Source organism: Poecilia reticulata, chromosome 3, assembly GCF_904066995.2.
Source record: "Poecilia reticulata chromosome 3, P_reticulata-male-v2, whole genome shotgun sequence".
NCBI lineage: Eukaryota > Metazoa > Chordata > Actinopteri > Cyprinodontiformes > Poeciliidae > Poecilia > Poecilia reticulata.
The window spans coordinates 3,693,085-3,715,437 of record NC_088832.1 but is presented as its reverse complement, the minus strand read 5'-3'; the positions used below and the strand labels follow the sequence as shown (position 1 = coordinate 3,715,437).

Genomic DNA, 22,353 nt, shown 5'->3' with positions numbered 1-22,353 from the left:
TCAATAACGTATAAAAATAAATACAGGAAAATTATTTGTTTTGAAATGTTAAATGTACATTAAATTATGGAATTATGTAAATATATTCTTTAATAAAACACTGTAAAAATGTCTGTGCATCAATTTCAATATAAAAATTATCAGAATCATTTCTATCAAATTAAACATTGTGCTCTTTATTCAGAAATGCCCCAAAACAATTAAATAATCACATCAAAAGTTAGAACCTCTCTTTAGTCATTTCTTTGATTCCCAAATATATTAATGTGTGAGAGAAAATGTGTCAATGGTAGGAATTAACTTAAAATACTTTGTAGAACGGCACTTTATAAAGTTCGGTCCATTCACTTGTATTAGCTACTGGCACATATTCCACATTCAATATGGCGGACGCTGTTACGTATCGCAGCAACGGGCCGACCCGCTGCATGAGGCGTCTACGTATTCATGTTTATGTACATCATAGACCAGCGGTTCTCAACGTGGGCGGTACCGCCCCCCAGGGGGCGCTGGCGGACATTTTTACAAAAGGGGGGCGCTGGGATGCCTTTGGGGGGCGTTTGGTCGAAGGTAAAGTTTACACCTTAAATCCACAACAATACCAGTTTAGACTTTGAGCAACTTGGTAAAACTGTATTGTGTAACATTAAACCATGCTTGACTGCAACTCGATGGCAGCTCTTCTTCTATTCAGTGTTTGTAGCTTCATGGCTCCGCATCAGTTCAGTGTTACAACCGCTGATGACGCTGCTGTGATTCACTTTGTCTGTTATTGGATACATGTTTTGGCAGTTCTGTAATCATGTCAAAGCAGCAATTTATATTAAAAAGTGTTTTATTTCCTGAAAGCTGCCCGCTTCCATGGAAGGACAACATAAAATCGCTCTTATAAACATGTAATTACTAAAATCACCATATATCCCTCTGAAAAATGAACCCATTTAAATAAAGAAATCCCTCCATGGGTGATACCACGATAGAGAGCGTTCATTTTATAGCGTTAACACGGTGCTGTAAGTGGTCTGGTATGAAACGGGGTGATAGAACAACACGGCACTTTTAATTTCAATAACCAGAATACTGAAATTGTTTCCGATGTTTTAAAAGGTTCATGTCAGTCTGCCTTTTCCCCATTGATACGCTTCCCGACCGCCCTGCACCTTAGGGAGTTTAAAAAAAAAAAAAAAAAAGACGCGCACATTGCGCAAAACTCTGAAACAGGAGAAGCTGGACATAAAACGGAGCAACGAATTAGATGTGAATTATGGCATAAAAACAGAGAATCCGCCGCTGAACAGTGAAAAATCAACACATGATGTGAAACATGACGATTAGGCGGTGCAGCAGGTGATGAGTGAAGATTACTGATGGTCAATAAATGATCAAATAAATGTAACAACAGGAAAGAAACTAAAGTGGACATAGCAATAAACCAAGAGAGGATAAAACTAATCAAATGAAACTAAATGGAAATGAATGAAGAACAAAATGCAAGAATAAATTAAGAAACTAAAGTAAATACCGAGGAATAAACTGGTATGGCAAGACCTTTCGAGCAATAATTAATACAGAGGACTGTATGGCAAGAATAAACAGACATTATTTCCAGATAAAAGGTAAAATAATATTGTTGAAGTGCCATGGGCAGGGGCGCAAGGTGGATGCAAAAAAAAAAATTCCTGTCTGTCCCCGCATTGGCTGCTCAGGCGCAGGACATACGGCGGCCATCTTGGAGCAGTAGTTCCTCCTACTTTGCTCAATCAAAACAGCAGGAGATGCCTCAGCACTGAGGATATTGTTGTTCAGATCGATGGATTATTGATGTGAGGGCTCCACAGACAACATTTCACAAGTAAGATGGACATATTATTGTGTATATATTGTGATTGGAATATTACTTTACTGTATTTATGTCGGGCTGCACAGTGGCGCAGTGTGCAGCCACTGTGCCTTACAGCAAGAAGGTTCTGGGTTCGATTCCTGGCCCCGGTTTTTCTGCATGGAGTTTGCATGTTCTCCCTGTACATGGTGGGTTCTCTCCGGGTACTCCGGTTTCCTCCCACAGTCCAAAAACATGACTGTCAGGTTAATTGGCCTCTCCAAATTGCCCCTAGGTGTGAATGTGTGTGTGCATGGTTGTGTGTCTCTGTGTTGCGCTGCGACAGACTGGCGACCTGTCCAGGGTGACCCCGCCTCTCGGCCGGCACGCCAGCTGGAGATGGGCACCAGCAACCCTCCTGACCCCACTGAGGGACAAGGGTGAAGGAAAATGGATGGATGGATGTATTTATGTCCACAGGCACCAAGTACTGTAGCTAATATTAGCTACAGTACTTGGTGTAATACGGGGTTCAGCCCCACTATGAAGGCTAACTGAGATTCTGTAAATCTAAAAAAAATTAATTATTCTCTAACACTGACTTAGATTATTTGACACAAGAGCCTATATTAGAAATAAAACAATGTACCACATATTATAAAACTTATATTATGTGATAGAACAACACAGCACTTTTAAATTTCAATAATCAGAATACCGAAATTGTTTCCGTTGTTTTTAAAGGTTTATGTCAGTCTGCCTTTTCCCCATCGATGCGTTTCCCGACCGCCCTGCACCTTAGGGAGTAAAAAAAAAAAAAAAAAAACGACGCGCACATTGCGCAAAACTCTGAAACAGGAGAAGCTGGACATAAAACGGAGCGACGAATTAGATGTGAATTATGGCATAAAAACAGAGAATCCGACGCTGAACAGTGAAAAATCAACACATGATGTGAAACATGACGATGAGGCGGCGCAGCAGGTGATGAGTGAAGATTACTGATGGTTAATAAATGATAAAATAAATGTAGCAACAGGATAGAAACTAAAGTGGACATAGCAATAAACCAAGAGAGGATAAAACTAATCAAAAGAAACTAAATGGAAATGAATGAAGAACAAAATGCAAGAATAAACTAAGAAACTAAAGTAAATACCGAGGAATAAACTGGTATGGCAAGACCTTTCGAGCAATAATTAATACAGAGACTGTATGGCAAGAATAAACAGACACTATTTCCAGATAAAAGGTAAAATAATATTGTTGAAGTGTCATGGGTTTGTTGAGACCACATCTAGTACTGAGAATAAATATATCTTACAGACCATAATAGTAAAGAACTGATCACTTATTTATGTTTTTAATTAGATATGATATATTTATTTCTTCAATATTATTTTTCATGTCAGTGTTAATGTCATGAGGCTGATGACTCCATGACACTTTCAATTTGACTCATTAGGATTTGATTAAGAACCAGATTAGTTCTTTGTCATTTCTGTACCGTAAAACTATTAATCTATAATCAATAGACAAGTCTATAAAAAGATATAATCCATGTTTCTGTCTCATATTTGTATGGCATTAAAAGGACCTGGAACTTTTGTTTTTCCACTGAAAGCTCTGGTTTGCACAATAAATGCCATGTGGGTGACGTTTTATGGATGATACTCTGATGTCCCATTCTCCTGAAGGCAGCACAGAGCTGCACCACCAGAAACTGACAAACACTGAAGAGAAGAAGAGCTATGATTAATGTAGTTACAGTTCTATCCATGTTTTAATGTTGCAGCTCAGTCGTTTTGCAAATAGTTCAAAGTTTAAACTGACATGTTGAACATCTTTTATCTGGTCATTTTGTGGAATATTTAACAACTAGAAAATGGCACAAAATAAGAATATTTGTTCCACTCTGATTGGCTGCTGTTAGACCTACCAATTTTAACTTGAATGTTCATTGCATTTTTTGTAGACGCCTGTGAAAATAATTTCTATTCCCATGACTTTTTTGTTCTCTGGGAAATTATTTTTGATGATAAATACAGAAACAAGTATAAAAATCAAAACATTTACAATAGTGATATTGTAGATGGGGGCGGGGGACCAAAAAAGGTTGAGAAATACTGTGTTAAACGAAATAACTGATCGGTTAAGTATAAAAAATTTTTATGTCAAGGCCAGTCACTCCTACCAGGAAGTTAATTAAACCAAAGCTAATAACATCTCATCTTATGTTATCTTCCATATTATCTTCAGTTTGTAGATATTATCAAAATTCAAATTTATATATATATATATATATATATATATATATATATATATATATATATATATATATATATATATATATATATATAAACTTTTAGCTAGAATGCTCACTTCTAGTAGACTGTCTTAGAGAGGAGTGTTTTCTAGAAAGTTCCTGGTGGTTGGTGCTGTTATTATCAGAAACAGTCAAACCGTCGTTCATGTAGATGAGAAAGGAAACAGCAGTAAACGTGCTGCGTTGCGCTGCGTTGCGCTGCGTTGCGTTGCGCTGCGTTGCGTTGCGCTGCGCTGCGTTGCGCTGCGTTGCGTTGCGCTGCGTTGCGTTGCGCTGCGCTGCGCTGCGATGGGACGGGGTTCCCTGGCAACCAGATACAAGCTGCTGGCCATGTTGCCCCTCCTCACACATTCACGAGCGTAAAAACGGGACTTGAACCGGAAACCAAACTTCTTTCTTGAAACTTTTTTCTCCGAGGCAAAAGAGGAAAACGAAGCGACCCTTGGTGTCAGAGACTGCACAGTTCCTTCTTTTCAGCATTTACGACCTACTGCTGGAAATGTGTCAGCTGCTCAGCAGCAGGCAACCGTTTCACAGCGTTTCTGAGCAGGACACTGAGGGCGACGTCGTGTGATTTCTGGGCCACATAACGGACCCTGCTGCTCTATCATGGAAGATGTGAGTACTCGCCTCCTCTGCCATGTATGTTCTCGCTGTTTTTGCGTGTAATCATCCGGTCTGAGACTTTGACGCACTTTGGAGAGATTTGAAAGAATTCGTGTTGGGATGATAAACACCTCAAAAGTTAGATACACGCGGACACATCAGGGCGCGACCAACTTATAGCTGTAAAGTTGGGGCCCAGAGAAGTGAATTCTAATCGGAACCATGTATCCAGTGTTGTTTGCAGTTGACTGCTTCCTTTATTTAAACCGACTCACTTTGAGCTGCCCACCTGTCAACCTCCTGCATCAGGCAGCAGGATCGGAGGAATGTCCGTTTAAAAAGCGAGCATTTTGACAGTGTGGCCGTGTGAGAATGGACCTGGATCAGAAACTAGAATCTTTTTAAACTCAGAGTCGACGAGCAAACTGCCGTTTTCAAAACCCAACGATTCATTTCATCAGGTGAACTTAGGGGAAGTTCTGTTCCTGCACAAGATGGGTTAAAGTTGGTGCCAAATACTTCCTAGATTACACTTTATCAAAGACCGTGATGATAAGCACTTATCCGGAAGAGTTGGACAAGTTTTAAAATAAAGTTTGGTGTTTTATTAAAGAACAGCCAAACTGAGATTTGACGTGTTTTTAGACGATATCTGCAGAAGAGCAGAGAACTTATGGGTTTGTTCTGTTGAATAGAAACTGATGAGCTGCAGGCCACACAGCAACCTGACATTTTGAGGAAGCAACTTATTAAAAACGGGAAGTCATGCAGAGAGACGTACTAGGTTCATTTAGCACATGCAGGGGCTGCTTTCATCCACTTCATGTGCAGAACCACACCCTGAGATGAAAAGTACAGACAGAAAGCAACTGCAGCAGCATGGAGCTCCCACATTCAAACCAGGCAGATTTCTTGTGCCTGGTTTGAATTCAGCAACTATCTTGTTATTCACACTGCTGTGCTGGCAATGGTGACAGTAACATGTTATCTGGTAGCTTAAAACCCATTCGACAGAAATGAAAATATCAGGAAGAAAACTGGGGAAAACTAGCCCCACCCTAATGTGACATGAGCATTTTGTTCTGATGAGCTGATCAAATGATCAGTAATAGGCATAAACACCTCTTTAAAAGGAGATGTTCTATTTAGAGCAGGTGTGTCCAAGGTGTGGCTAAGGGGCCGTTTATGGTCCTCAGAATGATTGTTTTGCGGCCTGTGGAGAACAATTCAAGAATAGCTCAGATTTGGTGCAAGTTGGCAGACATACCATTATTTTTAATTGGGGTGAAATTTTAAATAAGGCCAGGTGTTTCAAAATACTTGTACAAAGTAATTAAGACGCTCCTAAAATGAAGACAAAAGCTATGCATCTATTATTCACCCTAGCTTTTGCTTTCAGTTTAATGTGATATTAAATAAAACCACAAACATTTGGTTACTTGGGCTCAAGCATCTAATGAACTTGGCAAAATAAAGCAAGTTTATTGGCATGTTCCTGAGAAAGAACAGGTAAATATTGACAAATCTTTCTGATTCTGTAAATCATAAGACTTGACATATTTCCTTAAATATTGCTTATTTAGTTTATTGTCGAGTAGGTAAAAAATAAAATATTACAGTCAAATTGTTTTTGTTCTTTAATACATAAAAAAAAAATTGCTTCACAATTTTAGCCTCTGGTAAAAAGTTTGAACAGTTTTGATCCTGAGCACAGAGGCGTAGACACGACATTTTGAAAGGCTGCTCTTCATTTTGAGAAAGACTATAACGTCATTTCCAAACATTTCTGAGTTTTATATTCTAATATCAGGAAGATTAGTAACAAGTTGGAAACATTCAAGATAGCTACAAATCTTCCCAGGAGTGGCTGTTCTAGAAAAGTTAAAGAAAAAATGTTTCAAAACCTTGAGGTTCCCTCTGAGAGGGAACCTGAGAGTTAATCACATGTAATTAACATTAATACATTAATGTAATTAACATTACATGTATCTTGAACTTAAAGAAGTTCAAAATAGTATCAGAAAAGGCCTGTACCCATATTTCTGCTCTGGTCTCTTTAAAAAGAACATGACAGCAGCACTGAGACACATGACATATTGAACAGGGAGGTTTGGACAGACGGTACCAGAGTAGAGAGAACTAAACTCACTGCACAGGCAGGCAATGCACATCAGCAAAACACCTTGTGAAGCATAGAGGTGGAGGGCTGATGATATGGGCCTGTTTGTGCAGAAACAGAATCTAACAGCTGAAACTCGGCCCAAACAGCTGGATAATAATCTAAACACAGCAACACATTCCAGACAGAATGAATAAAAATGAAAATAGCAATCCAAAGTCCAAACCTTTGCTTGATTTGACATTTGACTACTCACAATGAGCCTGAATTGAAACTGTGTGAAGAGGAACTAGTGACAGAGGTATGTTGGTTCTGAAGAAGAGGAACATTGATTTGGAAGTGTGTTTTTACCCAGAAGTTCTCATACATTTATTAATATCTTGGCTTCTCACTTTGAGGTTGTTACAATTTGAATGTTGGACTATTCAACATTCAGTGCATGTCTCCATAACACTTGATTGATCTTTGGAATGTGGACAGTTCTAACTGATCACTGTGGTGGTTCCCTTTCCCCCCAACTTTGCTTTATCTTTTCCCACCAAACGCGATGCGACCCTTCCAGGGTTCTCTTTGTCTCGTCTCCGCAGCGCGCTGACCTGCAGTGCATGGTGTGACGTGTCTGCCTCACTCGTTAGAAAAGAGCCAACAGACTGCCACTCTATGTGTTGGCTAGAAAACAATTAACCCTCTCTTGGGATCAGCCTCTACCGCACAATGGAAGTGTGTGTACAAACGGTCTGGCTGAGTCTCTGCTTCCAGTTTCTGGGGAAAACAAGAGGATGAGCAACATGAAAGATCTGTGTCAGTCTCTGATTCTAGCCCTGGGTTGAATGGTGCATGAAAGGATGCTTTAGTTCCTGACATGTTTAGTTGATGGAGAGTTAAACGCTGAAGTATGAATACACCAGTTTATTAGTGATACAAATATCCCTTCACAATTTCTGAACAGTGATCAGCAGCTCAAATGCTGAAAACACAGATCTCCTGGTAAAGATTTGTTAGAAAATACAAAATACTAAAAGAAATAGGTTTTGGATTGCTGTAGAATAATCAGACACTGAAAAACAAAAAATAAACACTTGCATTTTGACTGAATAATATTGACCACCTCTCCTCTTTGGGCTGCCACCTTATCGTGGTGGAGGGGTTTGAGTGTCCCAATGATCCTAGGAGCTCTGCTGTCTGGGGCTTTATGCCCCTGGTTGGGTCACCAAGGCAGACAATCCGTTACAGTATTATGTTTTTAGACTCGATGTTTATTTTGTGATTATTAATAAGTGATCGCTGCTATTAGCTAATTAACACAACACAACTGATGATCTGCCAGAGTTGGTATGTGGGTTGACGTTTTTATTTTTTAACTGCACCAAAACACCAAATTCCACATCACATCTCCATGTTACAGTTGTCAAAGTCAAATGACTGACCCACTGTCTCCCTCGCTATTTATTCTTAAAAGAAAAAGTTTTTTTTCTTACCTAATTGTCTACAATAATTAACACTGCGTCTCATTTTCTTTTATATATTATGCATATTGACAACTTAACAGCTAAAACACCATTGTCAGCTATCAACTTTTGCCCTCCAGCAGTGTGATGTTGGCGGGATCTTGCATGTGTGACGTCATGCTGAACGGGGTTTATAAAACATTTTCTACATTTTGAATGGCATTGCTCCTATGGGCAGCAGGTTGGAGCGTCTTTTATACGTTCGCTCTGATTCGTTCTTTTTCAAGACTTTGGTTTTGGCTGAGGCGTTGTTTGGACAGTTATTCCTTCTGTACAGTTGGAAGAATTTTTGCTTTTTTTTATTCTTGGGGAATTTTATGATGCGTAACCATGCAACAAAGGCATGTCTTTTTTCAAATGGAGAAGCTTATTAGCATTTCAAAAGCTTAAATCTTTCCTGAACGGTAATCCCAAATCTCAGAGGAACTGAAAAGGAGGCTTCATGGAAGCAGAGCAGGACCAGAGCGAGAAAAGGAGGAGGTTCAGATCAACTCCTCCATCCAGAGCTGTCAACGACTGATGATGTTACTGTGGAAAATCGTCTCTGTTGCCAGGATACCTAGCTGCTTGCATTACATGAAGGTCACGAGAAGTCATACTGCAACAGTCTTCAATTAGAGGCCTCTTCATATTCGTTGGAGGGCTGATTGTTACTGGAGATCCAAGTATTTTGGTCAAATTTTTAGTGTAAATATTTGAAATAAGACTGAAATAACTTATAAGTAACATTCCAGCAAGAACGGTACTTCTAACAATTCCTTGTTCTTGTCTTAAAACAACAACTCTTATTGTTGTTTTAAGTCAACAACAATGTCAGCAACTCTTGTTGACATTGTTAAAAACAATTCTTGTTTTTAAGTCAAAACAGCAATTGACTTAAAAATTGTTGATTGTCAACAATTCCTTAAAATTTATAAAACAAATTGTTCTAGTTCTACTGGCAGATTATTACAGTTATAACATGGGAAAATCTTTTAAGTGAAAATGTGGAATCTACCAGCGGAACTACTATTTTTTTTTCTTTCTTCTTTTTGCTGAAAAGTTACTTGTCAGTTAGTTTTTCTTATTTCACATGCACTGTGATATTTGCACCAGAGACTAGACCAAAAGTATTTGGTGAGTTTTTGTGTTTTTTCAGTGCAGTCTCAGCTGAAAACCCACAGCTGAGGACAGAACCAACCCAGAACCTTCTGTCTCTGAAGAACCTCAGGGATTATTAACACAATGTTTTGGAATATGATTGGATTTGAGCCAGTCAGCTTCCGGTGGTTCTCTCTCTGCTCCAGTGACTGAAGCCAGTGGTTATGATGTCATCCACTGGTTTTCATGTTCCTGATGAACTCAGCATTGTGCTGACCTTTGACACCACTGTTCTCTTTCCGGTTTGTCATGAAGTTTGGGTCTGAAAAGAAGTTGAGTGGAGGGTTTCTGTGAGCTTGCTGTTGCTTTGTTGGATTCCTGCATTGATAACCTCAAGGTTGTTTGACAGTCACTCCACCAACCCCCCACACCCTTCACCACCGCTAAACCACCTTGGATGAGTTACAAAATATCTGATGAGCTCACTAAGACTCAGCTGTACATGCTGCCTCCCGCTGCCTGGTGCTTACATGTACGGTACCTTCAAAATGCTTATGGCATCAGAAAAACATCTAAATATGGTTAAAAAGTTACCTATGTTGTCAGATGTACCCTGACTGGCATAGGAGAGTAGAGGACCCAAAGATTATACTCAAGTAAGAGTAGCACTACTTCAGCATATTTTTACTTAAGTAATTACTGATGTAAGAGTAAAAACAAATATTTGGCAAATAGTCAACTCAAGTACTGAGTAAATTATCAAAACATCAGTTATTTAATGTTTAAAAATTACATCATCAGGACAGAAATAAAAATAATTCATATAAATAACACAATTACAAAATAACAAAATTAGGCAAAAGAAACATTTTTACAAATTCATTTCTTTAGAAAAAAGAAAAGGAAACTAACAAAACTTGCAGGTATGTATCTGTGTCAGGTGAATCTTTGGTTAGAACAAGCTTGTTTTTTATTCAGTGAAGTTACTCAGTCGGATTATTTTACTCAAGTAAAAGTAGCAATACTTCATAATAATTTAACTCAAGTAAAAGTGATAAGTACAGCGTAGAAAAAATACTCCTAAAAGTAAATTTTTCCCCAAAAACTTACTCACATAAACATAACTGAGTAAATGTAACTAGTTACTTTGCAACTCTGCTGACTGGACATGCTTCTGTTTGTCATCTGGACAGTGCTGGTTCCTATCAGCTGACTGAAAGCGTCTATTTGTCACCAACACAACCAGGTCATCATCCAGCCTCATTCATCCCATCACTAGATTCAGTTGAGATGGGAACTAAAGAACTGCAGCTTTTACCAGGATGTTTGGGAGGGACGATCAGTGCCCACAGTGTACCGTTGCTCTTTGTAAATGTTTCTTCACTAATGTTGCACTGTTCCAAAAATACATTTCCTTCCTGACTAGTTGATCTGTGACAAACCACAACACCAAGCACCTGATGAGGTTAGTGCTTTTCCTTTGAATATTTAACCACGTCACAAAATTTTACTGGTCAGGAAGAGGCTGAGATCATATTTCACACACACACACACACACACACACACACACACACACACACACACACACACACACACACACACACACACACACACACACACACACACACACACACACACACACACACAGTTGCCAATGAAAGGGAAATTTTCGATGATGTATTCTATTTCTTTATATTGTGTGTGGGTTGAGCATCATTTCTGGTGACCTCAGTGTCTTTTCTTTAAGAGAGAGATACAACATGGTTACATGTTGTATCTCAACTAGAGGAGTGCCGATCGATCGGTCACCGATCATAATCGACCGATTTTCGTAAAAAAGTGCATGATCGGTGATCGGCGATCATTGGCTCTTGTTGCCGATACCGATCACCTGCTTCTCATTTCTCAGCCTGCCTGTGCAGCTGGTCTCCTCTTTCCTTCACACTGCGCTAACGCGCAGCAACAAATCCTAAGCGATGTGGAACTATAACGCACTGAGTGAATGGGGACGTTTGCGTGTTGCGGCGGAAAATTGAAGCAGGTCAAAATGCATCAACACAACGAAGCTAATACGACATAAAAACAATGACATACCTGAGGGAGTTTGGCTACATCGAGGCTCACTGCAGTAAAAAAGACATATGGAGGATCAGATAGCAGGTAAAGCAGCACAGCTACAAACACTCACCTGGATTATTAGCATGACGGTCAGAAAGCTAAACAAATAACCCGTAAAATTATTTAAGTCTACAAGCTGCGATGTAAGACGCTGGTTCTGCTCTCGCTGTTGAACCGCTGCTACGCTACAGGTAGTAATATTTGACAGACGGAGCGCCGCTTCTGCTCCACCTGGTAGTGACTCTCACACTGAACCTCTGCTTAAAGCTGCAGCATCTAACCTAAAACAATACATTTTACATACGTATTAAAACTTTCGCTGTCCTAACATGAAACAGATAATCTCTAAAGAAATAATCGATCTCCTCCCTGTTCTGCATAATTATTCCGCTCAGTCAGAAACAGCCACTCAGAACTAGCAGTGATCAGCTAGCCGCCATGCTATCAGGACGTTTTCATTCAGTAACTCTGGATTGTTTATTGTAATGGATCCTGTATTTGCCTTTGAATGTTAAGTTTTATACTTGAATTTCTTTGGCAATGTTGAGAGGTTTTATTTTGACTCTTTGCATTATTTAGCCTCCATATGTTTTCAGTCTGTTAAAGATAGTATTACCGATAGCAGTACAATTTGCACAATGCCTGTTTTGTTTAGTTTTCTTCTTGGAAAAAGTTATTAAAAACAAGTTTTTGTCTAAATTAAGGTGAATTCATGGTTCCTTTTTCCACATAATGTAACCGGTAGTGTTTATGATAAAAAAATAAAAATAATAATTATATGATCGGTATCGGTATCGGTGATTGGTATTGGTGATCCGCCCTCATGGGTGATCGGTATCGGCAGGACACAACCTGATTGGCACATCTCTAATCTCAACCAAATTGTTTAGTATTTATTGCTGAACATTTGGCTACATTAATACACAATACATATCACTAACATACATATCACACAAAGCAGGAAGTTGATCTGAAAGATGGACTGTAACATCTCTACAAAACAGGAAGTCAGTATAAAAATTTAAGTTCAGCATCTTTCCACATTATGAATTTTCTATTGTGTATCTATTAAAAGATACAGTCGCTGGAACAGTTGTCAGTGTTGTAACATATAGGTCTAGTATTTAAATCCTGCCTGACTGCCTCAGGTTTTGCATGTTTTTTTCTGTACATGCATGGGTTCTGTTACTGTCATTTTGGGTTAATTGGTCAGATTTCTGCCAGGTGTCTGCCAGCAGGGTTGCTATTGTTGACCTGTGATAGGCTGGTGACTTGTCCAGGCGGTACCCTCCTTCTGTTCCTGCTGGAGGTCCACTCTGTGTCATGATGGACACCCAGTGGCAAGTGTAATACAGCCACCAGCTTTGTATTATTCTGCAGATCCTCATCTACAAACAGAAGAAGAAGTGATTGGTAAATGGTTTAAGACATTCTGTGTTCACTTGTTGAAATAAGACAACACCAGATGTGTGAACTTGGTGGTAACAGAAAATGGGTAGAAAAACAAAACATTTTTAAGCATAGGGTTAGTTTATAGAAAATTATGAATGGATAGGCACTCTATTTCTGGTTATTAGCCTTTAACTACAATCTCATTTTGCCATATTTTTAGTGTAACTAAAAGAGTAGATTGTTGTAAAATCTGGTTCTTGATGTAACCTACATATCCATAAATTTAAAATGCATTGTTGACGTTACTCGTTTTCAGTTTTTACTGCATCTGAAGCTTGTCAAAACTCCTGGATGACCAGCAGCTTGTGTTCCTCATGATGTTATTAACATTTTACCAGCATTATTGGTGAGGCTTCTCAACACTTCAAGCCATTCTGAAGGGGAGTCTGCTGCAGTGAGCTGGGCAGGTCAGCAGGAGGATCAATGAGCTCCAGATGTTTGCTGACCTAAACCTTCATTAGAAACACATGTCTGGTGCTGAAATCTGCTCTCTGTTCACTCCTCCTTTAGAAAGGCTTACACCAGTTAGATTTGCTTCACGGTTTCATTGCACAACTGCTTGGGCGCTCATTTTAGTGCTCACCACACCACAGACAAGACAGAAAAACATCTGTGGCCAGCTGTATATCTATCTAGAGGTTGGTTAATGCTTGAGAGCAGTGTGGACTTCCTGTGTTTGACCAGAAATGTGTGCGTGCGTGCGTGCGTGCGTGCGTGCGTGCGTGCGTGCGTGCGTGTGTGTGATATCACTCTCAAGAGTTTTGGTAATCAGCTAGAGTTTGACTAATGGTTGCTGCTCTTGCACCACTGTATTTGCTATGTTGACTCAGTAGGATGCATGGTCAGCATGACCAGGACTGAAGCAGGGTCCTTCCTTACTGACCGGAGGCTCTTCTGGATCCTTCTTCTCTAGCTTTGGGATTCCTCTCCTCCCACTTGGTGTCCCTCTCTGCAGCGGCTGCACTGCTGTTCACCACACTGAGGAACACTCACACTTACAGTAAAAGTGGAAAATTGTAAAACAACCTTTCACCTAATTCCAAAAAGATATACACCATGTGGAGTTTCCTAAAGTAGGTGGTGTATTACATAAATAAAATAACTGCACTGAATTAAATTGAATTAGAAATGCAGAAAATATTTATCTACCTGCTATATGACCCAATGACCTGGTCAGAGAGCTCTTTGCTTCCTCATACTTCCAGCATTGAGGGTTGATGTTGGTCGGCCAGCTCAGAGGCTCAGTCCACCAGTCTACATTCTGTCTGTTCAGTTTCTCCTTTGTGCTTCAGCATGAAAGTCCCAGGATCAGAGGGAGTCTTAAACTGTTTAAATATGGTTCCCAGAACCTTTCAAATGTTCAGGCCCATCTCATAAGTCACTGTAATATCTAATCTTCACCATAGCTCATATGTCCTGAAGACTTAGATAGTGGTGTACAGGAAACACTACATTTAATTTCCTGAGAAGGTTTGTCAGCATGTGGCTAAACCACAGCGTTGCATAGTTACTAACAGATATTTGCTGCTCACAAGTACTTATAATAGCATTGCTTAATAAGCATAGATGGAGATACAAAGCTAATAGAGGCCCAGGCATTGGACCACATCAAGCCACTAACACAACTGCAAATGTGTTCAGTTTGTCCCATCATTACTTCTGTTATTTACCAGCTTGGAATGCAGCCATTAGCTAGTGTTAATACTCTTGTCATCCAGAGTATTCTGACTGGAACTGTAGCGCTTTATATTCTTTATTCATCCCTCTTGGATATGAAGGATCAGCGAGATTTTTGGGAAAATGTATTAAACTAAACTCTATTTAAAGATACCCTGAATAATACTATATACTGAAATCATAATTGACATAAACAGTCTTAAGCAGTCTTGCCAATACAGTTTTGGCATTAATCTGAGTTTAACCGTAACTCGATGTTGCAGGTGTATCAACAAAGGTTTTAAATAATAGTTTCCATTTTCTAACATGCAGATCCTCCAGGTTGGGTCTAGGAAATCCAAGAGGTTCATGCTTGAAACCTGGAGCAAACCAAAAGTGCAGTTGTAAGAGATTGATTTAATTGTGAGATATTCAGCTCTTTAGTCACACAACAGGAATAGAGCTTGTTCTGCCTCTATGTTTAGCTGCATTTGCACTCTTCTGATGTGTATGTGTGACTTCCTCTGTATCATTGCAGGGTACAAAGGAGGATCCTGCTCAGCAAAATAAGCCAAAGTTTCTGAGTAAGGCTGGCTGGGTGAAGAAGGCCCATGGCCGCCTGCTGACGAGCTACAAAGACCGCTACCTCCATGTGGAGAAGACCGAGGTTGTGGTGTATGAAAATGAGGTACAATACAGCAGAGGCCTGCTTCAGTGCTGTCACATGACCCCAAAGATGTCATTATGCTTTGGGTGACCCTGCTCCAGATTGGTCCATACAGAACTTTGCTTTGTTTTCCAGGATCTGCAGAACTGCCTGGAGCGGCTGGACTTGGAAAACTTTGAAACATGCCATGAACTGAAGAGTCCCTTCAAGAAGAAGCACAGACTGGTTTTGATACGGTCTCCAAAGTCTGGAAACAAGGTGAGTTAAGACATGCTTTAACAGGATGTTCAATGGAAGAAAGACCGGTTCATTTATTTCAGTGCACCAGTTACCATAGTAATCAGTTTTTGTGTTGTGTAGGTCATTTTCCCTGGTGTGGCATATTTAAAGCATCCAGTTTGAATTCTGTTCCAAAAACTTAGGTGAGGAGATCTTGGTGGTGCCTCCATATTTACTTTTTAAGAAACTGATTCTATCTGCAACTTAGTCCAGGCATATTAAGAAAACATGGAATTGCTGTCAAATTCCTGCAACTGCTTCAGTGCTGTGTAGGCCTCTTCACCAATAGCTGATGACGATCTGTATTGGTTCATGGTATTTAGTGTATGGTGATGAACTGAAGCATCATCAGTCAGCTGATAGTTGACTGTTAGAAGAATAACAGTCAACTATTAGACAGAAACAACAATGATGTATTGAGATTTAAAATGGATGTGACAATTGTAATAACTGCAACAGTTTGTAAATTATGACATCGTTCAACATTTAATTTAATTAAATTAAAGATATAAAGTCTTTATATTCTTAAGTTATAAAGAATTTCCTCCAAGTCTAAGTCAATTCTCAGTTCTTTTGCCCCAAGTTAGAGTTTAGTCTTTAAAGAAAATACATTTATTCTCATCTAATCAACAACATCCAGGTCACCTCTAACTCTGTGTTGCTGTGTTTAAAACTTATTTAATATTATTTTGAAAATTCACCAAATTAAATTTTTACCCTATTGGAAATAGCCAAAAGAAAGATGTTAAAACCTATGAATGTTTTAATGAGCACAGTGAGATCAGTAGAAACAACAATGACAACAAAGCCACGTGAAACAACTCTTCACATGGCTTTTTCTTCAGGTAGTGGAAGGAAAAGTCTTTTGGGATTAGAGACAACCTATCTTTTCTCAGAGAATATTTTTTGCCAAGATTCATCTGGTTTCCCACAGCTAGTGTTTTTCTTTGAAAATGCAGTGTTTTTACTCAGGCAGTAAGATCAAGATATTCTGGGTGTGTCCTCCCAGTGCAGCCGGTGGAGAGCTGCAGGCAAAGAGAAAGACATCACATATGACATCATCATTCATGTGATTCCTCCTTCATGAAAAGGGGTCAATATGCTAACCATTCTAGGATCCAGAGTTTGTTTTTTTATCAGTCTTGTTTGTTCTCTGTGTAGTTCAGTCCGTGTTTCATCCCATGGCTGGACCCAACAATCCAAACTTAGTCAAATATCTGATTGACACAATCAGAGTGTGTGTTGCTGCAAGCCTGACCCATTGGGCAGCTCCATATTCTCTGTTATCTCAAATAAATGTAAATTGTGTCAACCTGAATTAGCTTATGATCAATAAAAAACAGTTGTTGTGGATAGAGGCTGCTGAAAATGCATTTTCCACAAATTAATGATGCCAGTATGTAGTTTCTACTGACTGCTGGGTTATCGGCAGATGAAGATGCAAAAATGGAAAATATCAAACTTAATACAGCTGGTTGTCTCATTTGTGTTCTTGCTAGAATACTGAAAGTGAGTGAATGCAACCAAGACTGCTGTTGTTTCATCTGAATGATCAGGATGTGAAGAGCTATTTGGCTGCCTGTACCTTTCTCCAGGGTAACACTTCTGAGTTGTGAGTCTGAATGGTGGCAGTAGAAACCCTCCTGGAAGTGTCCCAGCTGCAGCAGTGTGTTCCTCACACCATGCTGCTGTGCAGTTCCAATTCCTTTTCTAAGACACAGTGGAATAGCTTTGGAATTACATGTAAAGAGGTTTATGCTTTATGCCACTGGCAGATCCATGATGTGAAGTTCCAGACTCAGACTGTAGAGGAGAAGGAGGCCTGGATCAAAGCGCTCAGTGATTGCATCAACCGAGCTAAAAACAAAGTCTTTGACGAGGTAAACAGAAATTTCTGTTGAGGGATTCTTAATTACCTCCATCTTTATCTTTTAGCTTCGCCTCTTAATAATCTGTCCCCATCTCCACTTATCTGCAACATTCTCCTCTATCGCGGCTGATGGATGCATATCCTTCTCAACTACTCCATGAACACTATCTTCTTCATCTGTTGCCCATTCATCTCCAACTTGCCTCTTAAGCTGCTCCAACTGAGCTGTTTCTCACATCATTTGTAATACTGTTCATTTTGTCACCAAAGCATCTCCACTTCTGCCTTCTTTCTGTTGGTTAGAAACAGAAAGAAGGATACACTCTCCTAATAATAACTATGTAGTAAAATGTTCTTTTTTTATTGTGATATATAACAAATACAAGTGTTGGAAATGGGTGTACAACAATAATAGAGAAAAGAAAAAAGAGAAATAGGAGAAGAATCCAGTGTGGTACTTAGGTACTTGGAGTGTTATTGATATGATAAAGGAAAATGGAATATAATGTTAAAATTACTGATCAAAAAATATACCATTACTACTACTACAGAAAAGCTAACATTATTACTTTACTATTAGTTGTTTTTTGTTTTGTTTTGTTTTAGTAAAATGTTCTTGCACCAGTTCTTATGTCACAAATCTGTGTCTCCATCCACTCCACCCTAACTACCCGTTCTTCTTCCGCTCTGTTGACCCCCGCTGCTCAAACTCATCCACCATGAATCTTGTTGCTTCACTATTCCACTTCTCTGTTGCTCTTATTCACATATATTTTTATCTACATTCTATTTGTCCTCAAAAATTTTGAATTTGGCATGTATATTATAGGTGAAAGTTGATGAAAGCAGTAATTTAGAGCATATTACCCGAACAAGACCTCAAGGAAACCGCAACCGGCGCCCACCAACCAGGATCCACATGAAAGAGGTATGAATCTTGGACTCGCACTGTAGAGATTGACTCTTTTATAATGTGCAAATAAAATTCTTGTTATCCAGTGTTTTCTAGAATCATAAGACATAAATAAAAAAAGGTTTAGACCACATAGATGTATTATTCTGTCTCTGCCAAAAGGTTTGGTGCTGATCATGCACATAGCTATTTAACATACTGAGAATATACCAAAGACATGAATGCCATCCATCCATTCATTTTCTTACACTCTTATCTCAGTGGGGTCGGGAGGGGTGATGGTGCCTATCTTCAGCTGTCAACGGGCGAGAGGCAGGGCACACCCAGTCCATTGCAGGGCAACACAGAGACAGACGGGACAAAAAACCATGCACGCCCACACTCACACCTAAGGAGAATTTAGACAGTTATGTTTCTGGACTGTGGGAGGAAGCCGGAGTACCCAGAGAGAACCCATGCATGCACAGGGAGAACATGCAAACTCCATGCTGAAAGACCCTAGGCCGGGAATCAAACCACAGACCTTCTTGCTGTATGGTGACAGTACCACCAACTGCGCCACTGTGCAGCCCAATATATGTTTTGAATTCACAAGGATACTAAATCCATGAAAAAATCATGTCTCTGCTCCTGAAACCATTGAGGTATTCATTTGCTGGTTAATGTGATATTTCTTCCTGATATTTCACTCTTTGGAAATATTTATAGCACATAGTTTAGAATCTGCAGTGTTCTTAAAGCTTGTATTGTGTTCTGCTCTAGGTGGCAGAGGTGTCCTCTGATGGTCTCCTGCGGTTGGATCTTAATCTTGAGGATGCTGTGATCCCTAATGGGACAAATACTGCTAAAACAGACAGTACTGAAAGTCCTGAAACAGCAGAGAAACAATCAGTGTTGAGGACAGATGAGGAGAAGAAAGCCATCAAACCTCCCATGCCTCCCACCAAGGAGGCTAAATCCAGTGTTGTACCTGAGAATGAGCCTAATAAACAAGATGAAGAAGAAAAGGTTTGTTCATCTTTTCCATGCAGAAATACTATGTACTCTAAATCTATACCATATAATACTACTACATACAATTGTCTCAAAGTAAATTTACATGAATAAAATGGTCTATAAAACCGATTTCATGTTTTTCAAGGTCATGAAACCGCCAATGCCTCCATCAAAAGAATCTAAACCCAGTGTTACACCTGGGGAGGTGATTTTACAAGATGAAAATACTGATGGCAAGAAAAACACAAGCCCACCACCAACACCTCCCAATAAGCCCAGCTCAGCTGGGTCATTGAGCAACCCTGTAGAAGTGTTACCAGCCTCACCAAACCACCACCCCCCAACTCCTCCATCCAAGGACAAGAAGCCTTCGCAAATGGTTGTGGAGCCCAACCAACAGACACAAGATACAGCTACTGAACAAAGTGAAGACGAAACAGCAATGATCAATGATGAGGTAGACCAGTCTGAGGAAACTGTCCAAAATGGTGAACCCAAAACAACCTCTAACAAACCCAAAGTTCTGCCAGAAGACCTATCAACTGTCACTCAGCCTAAAGGATCACACTCCACTGCTTCTGATACCTCAGCACGTTCTCTTAAAGTAGAGGAGGCTTCACTGCAGAGCGTCCCCTCAGTAGTTGTCTGCACAGACGACCCACTCACTGAGACCCTCAACCTGAGTCCGCTTCTCCACCACCTGCCAGGAGAGAAGAAAAAGAAGGCCGAGGAGAAATCTGTAGACAGTGGTCAGCACTCTGACGATGAGAGTGAAGGCTCGGTGAATGAAGACACGCTGGCAGCTTCCACGGCTGCTCTCCATGGAAGCCATGCTGGCCTGGATGTGTTGGATGGCACTGAAGATGAAAGGGAAATCTCTGTCAACTTAAGGCCATCAGCCAGTCTTCAGGTTAAACCAGATGTCACTACCTGTCGGCGCTCAGAGCCTTTCCAGAAACCTCTCAAATCGTCAATCAAGGCCAGGTCTACATCAATCGGAGATCTACTGTCTGACTCCCTCGGCTCCGGTCAGCTGAAAACCACCTGCAAAGCTGAAAATGAAGGGAGCATATCACCCTTTCAAAATTCTGTAACAAAGCTTGAGTCTGAAGTGGCTCTGGAGATGAAAAATACGAGTGAGCTCCTCAGTCAGGCTCAGGAGAGAAGTTACGCTGAGGTAATGCCTGAGGATCTGCTTGCTAAAGCTCTGGAGAAGCTCCAGAAGGCTGACTGCGTCCTCAGAGAGGTCAAGAAATTGAAAATTACAAAGAAGAGGATGAGCTGGTAAATAAGTAACAGCCAGTCATCTAGAAATTAACTGATTGGACAGTTATTCTCTGTTCTACCAGAGAATAACTGTCACCCAAAACATTTAAAAAGGGTTAAGTTGGTTTGGGAGCATAAAACTCTGGTCAATCTATGGAACTGAGGTTGACTTGTATTTTTTGCTGTCAAATATTGGTTGACAGTCTTCTGAAGTTGGGTTAAACTCAGTCTACTTCGATATGAAATAAATAAAGCCTTATGGAAAAAACAAGTTAAAGATGTTTTTTACTGGATGTGTTAGTATTTTACTGAACACAGTTTGGTAAACTAGCTTAGGTCAGGTGGGAGGAAGTCGTCCTTTAGTGGGCAAATGTATCTCACTTTTAACAGATAGAGCATCCCATGCAGCTTCTTATAATCAACACAGCACATTCTTTGCACATTTACTGCTTCAGTTTGTTTTGTTAAATCATAACCTGAAAGAAAAGAAGATTTATTTTAACAGCAAATTAAGAAACATTTTATCATTTCCTCTGGGAACCTTAGCTTTTCTTTCAGATACATACACTGTTTATTTGAGGGAGTTTATGATGTATATACTTGATCATTTTTCTGCAGCATATATTTTATTGTTGACAGTGGAATTAAAATGCACCTATATAGCTCAGGAGTTTTCAGACTACATGATTAATGTAAATAAAGATGTTTCTGTTTCACATAAAGGGATCAGTTTTTAACAGTAATGTATATTTTTGTACTGGTATTGTACTTTGCACAGAGCAAAGCTCACTTTAACCCATTTTACAGTTTAGTCCTTCATAAAAAAATCAATTTGTGAACAATTTCTTACGTTATAATCTAAACAGATACATTTCTATTCAGTACTTTCTTACCAGAAAACTGTTTTAAATATGTCTCAGCATATGTATGTAAGAATATTTTCTAATAATGGTTTTGTACACTGATTAAAAAAAAATGCTGAAATAAACCAGGAGAAGCATTTTTCCTTATGTCTTGTTCTTTAATACTGTAGCACTGTAGTTTACAGTGTGAAATTCAGTCAGTTGAATTTCAGTCTTTAGTTACTGTATCCGATGCACGAAAAGAAAATAGATTTCTGCTTAAAATGAGTGAAGATGCTCAGGTTGTAGCATCACGAACCATTGACTTGACTCCTGAATATTTGCTCTTGTGGCCAGACGTACCGGTGCTCTGCTTTAAGAACTACATGCTTTCTATCCTCTGTTCCAAATGTGACAACTTGCTGTTTGTGTTTTTCCATTTGGAATTAAGATGTAGAGACAGTGAACCAGCATGGTCAACAGAGCCTTGTCCTCTAAAAGCGTAGCCTGATGCTGAATGTTGTCTCTTGATTTAATTAGACCCAGACTGAGATTCAGTTTATGAGTCTAACCTTCTTAACCTGCTCTCAGGTTAGAGCTAGTTGGTTGATGGGAAGTTCTTCTGATTGTTCAAGAAGAAAAGCTTTCTTCAAGTTCACTTTACTACTGAGACATGAGAAAACCAGTTGAAGTGATGTTCCATAGGAATTATACAACTAAAATAAACTGTGTTTTCTGTTTAATGTGTGTAACTAGATGTTCCAAGGTGTTAATTGTTGCTGTTGGGGTTGAATTAGACAATCAGCCCTGAGTCAGCTCTAAAAGTCACAGACATG

At 39.5% G+C, this 22,353-nt stretch overlaps 1 protein-coding gene across 1 annotated transcript; it reads left to right on the top strand.

The window, feature by feature from the left end:
• The first annotated feature begins 4,261 nt into the window (after positions 1-4,261).
• On the top strand, positions 4,262-20,946 carry plekho2 (pleckstrin homology domain containing, family O member 2). Its single transcript, XM_008405040.3, has 7 exons — positions 4,262-4,763; positions 15,223-15,372; positions 15,487-15,609; positions 17,406-17,510; positions 18,330-18,428; positions 19,176-19,421; positions 19,555-20,946. Exons 1-7 carry the CDS (start codon positions 4,755-4,757, stop codon positions 20,695-20,697), a joined length of 1,875 nt encoding a protein of 624 aa, XP_008403262.2. The 5' UTR covers positions 4,262-4,754; the 3' UTR covers positions 20,698-20,946.
• The last annotated feature ends 1,407 nt before the right edge of the window (positions 20,947-22,353 follow it).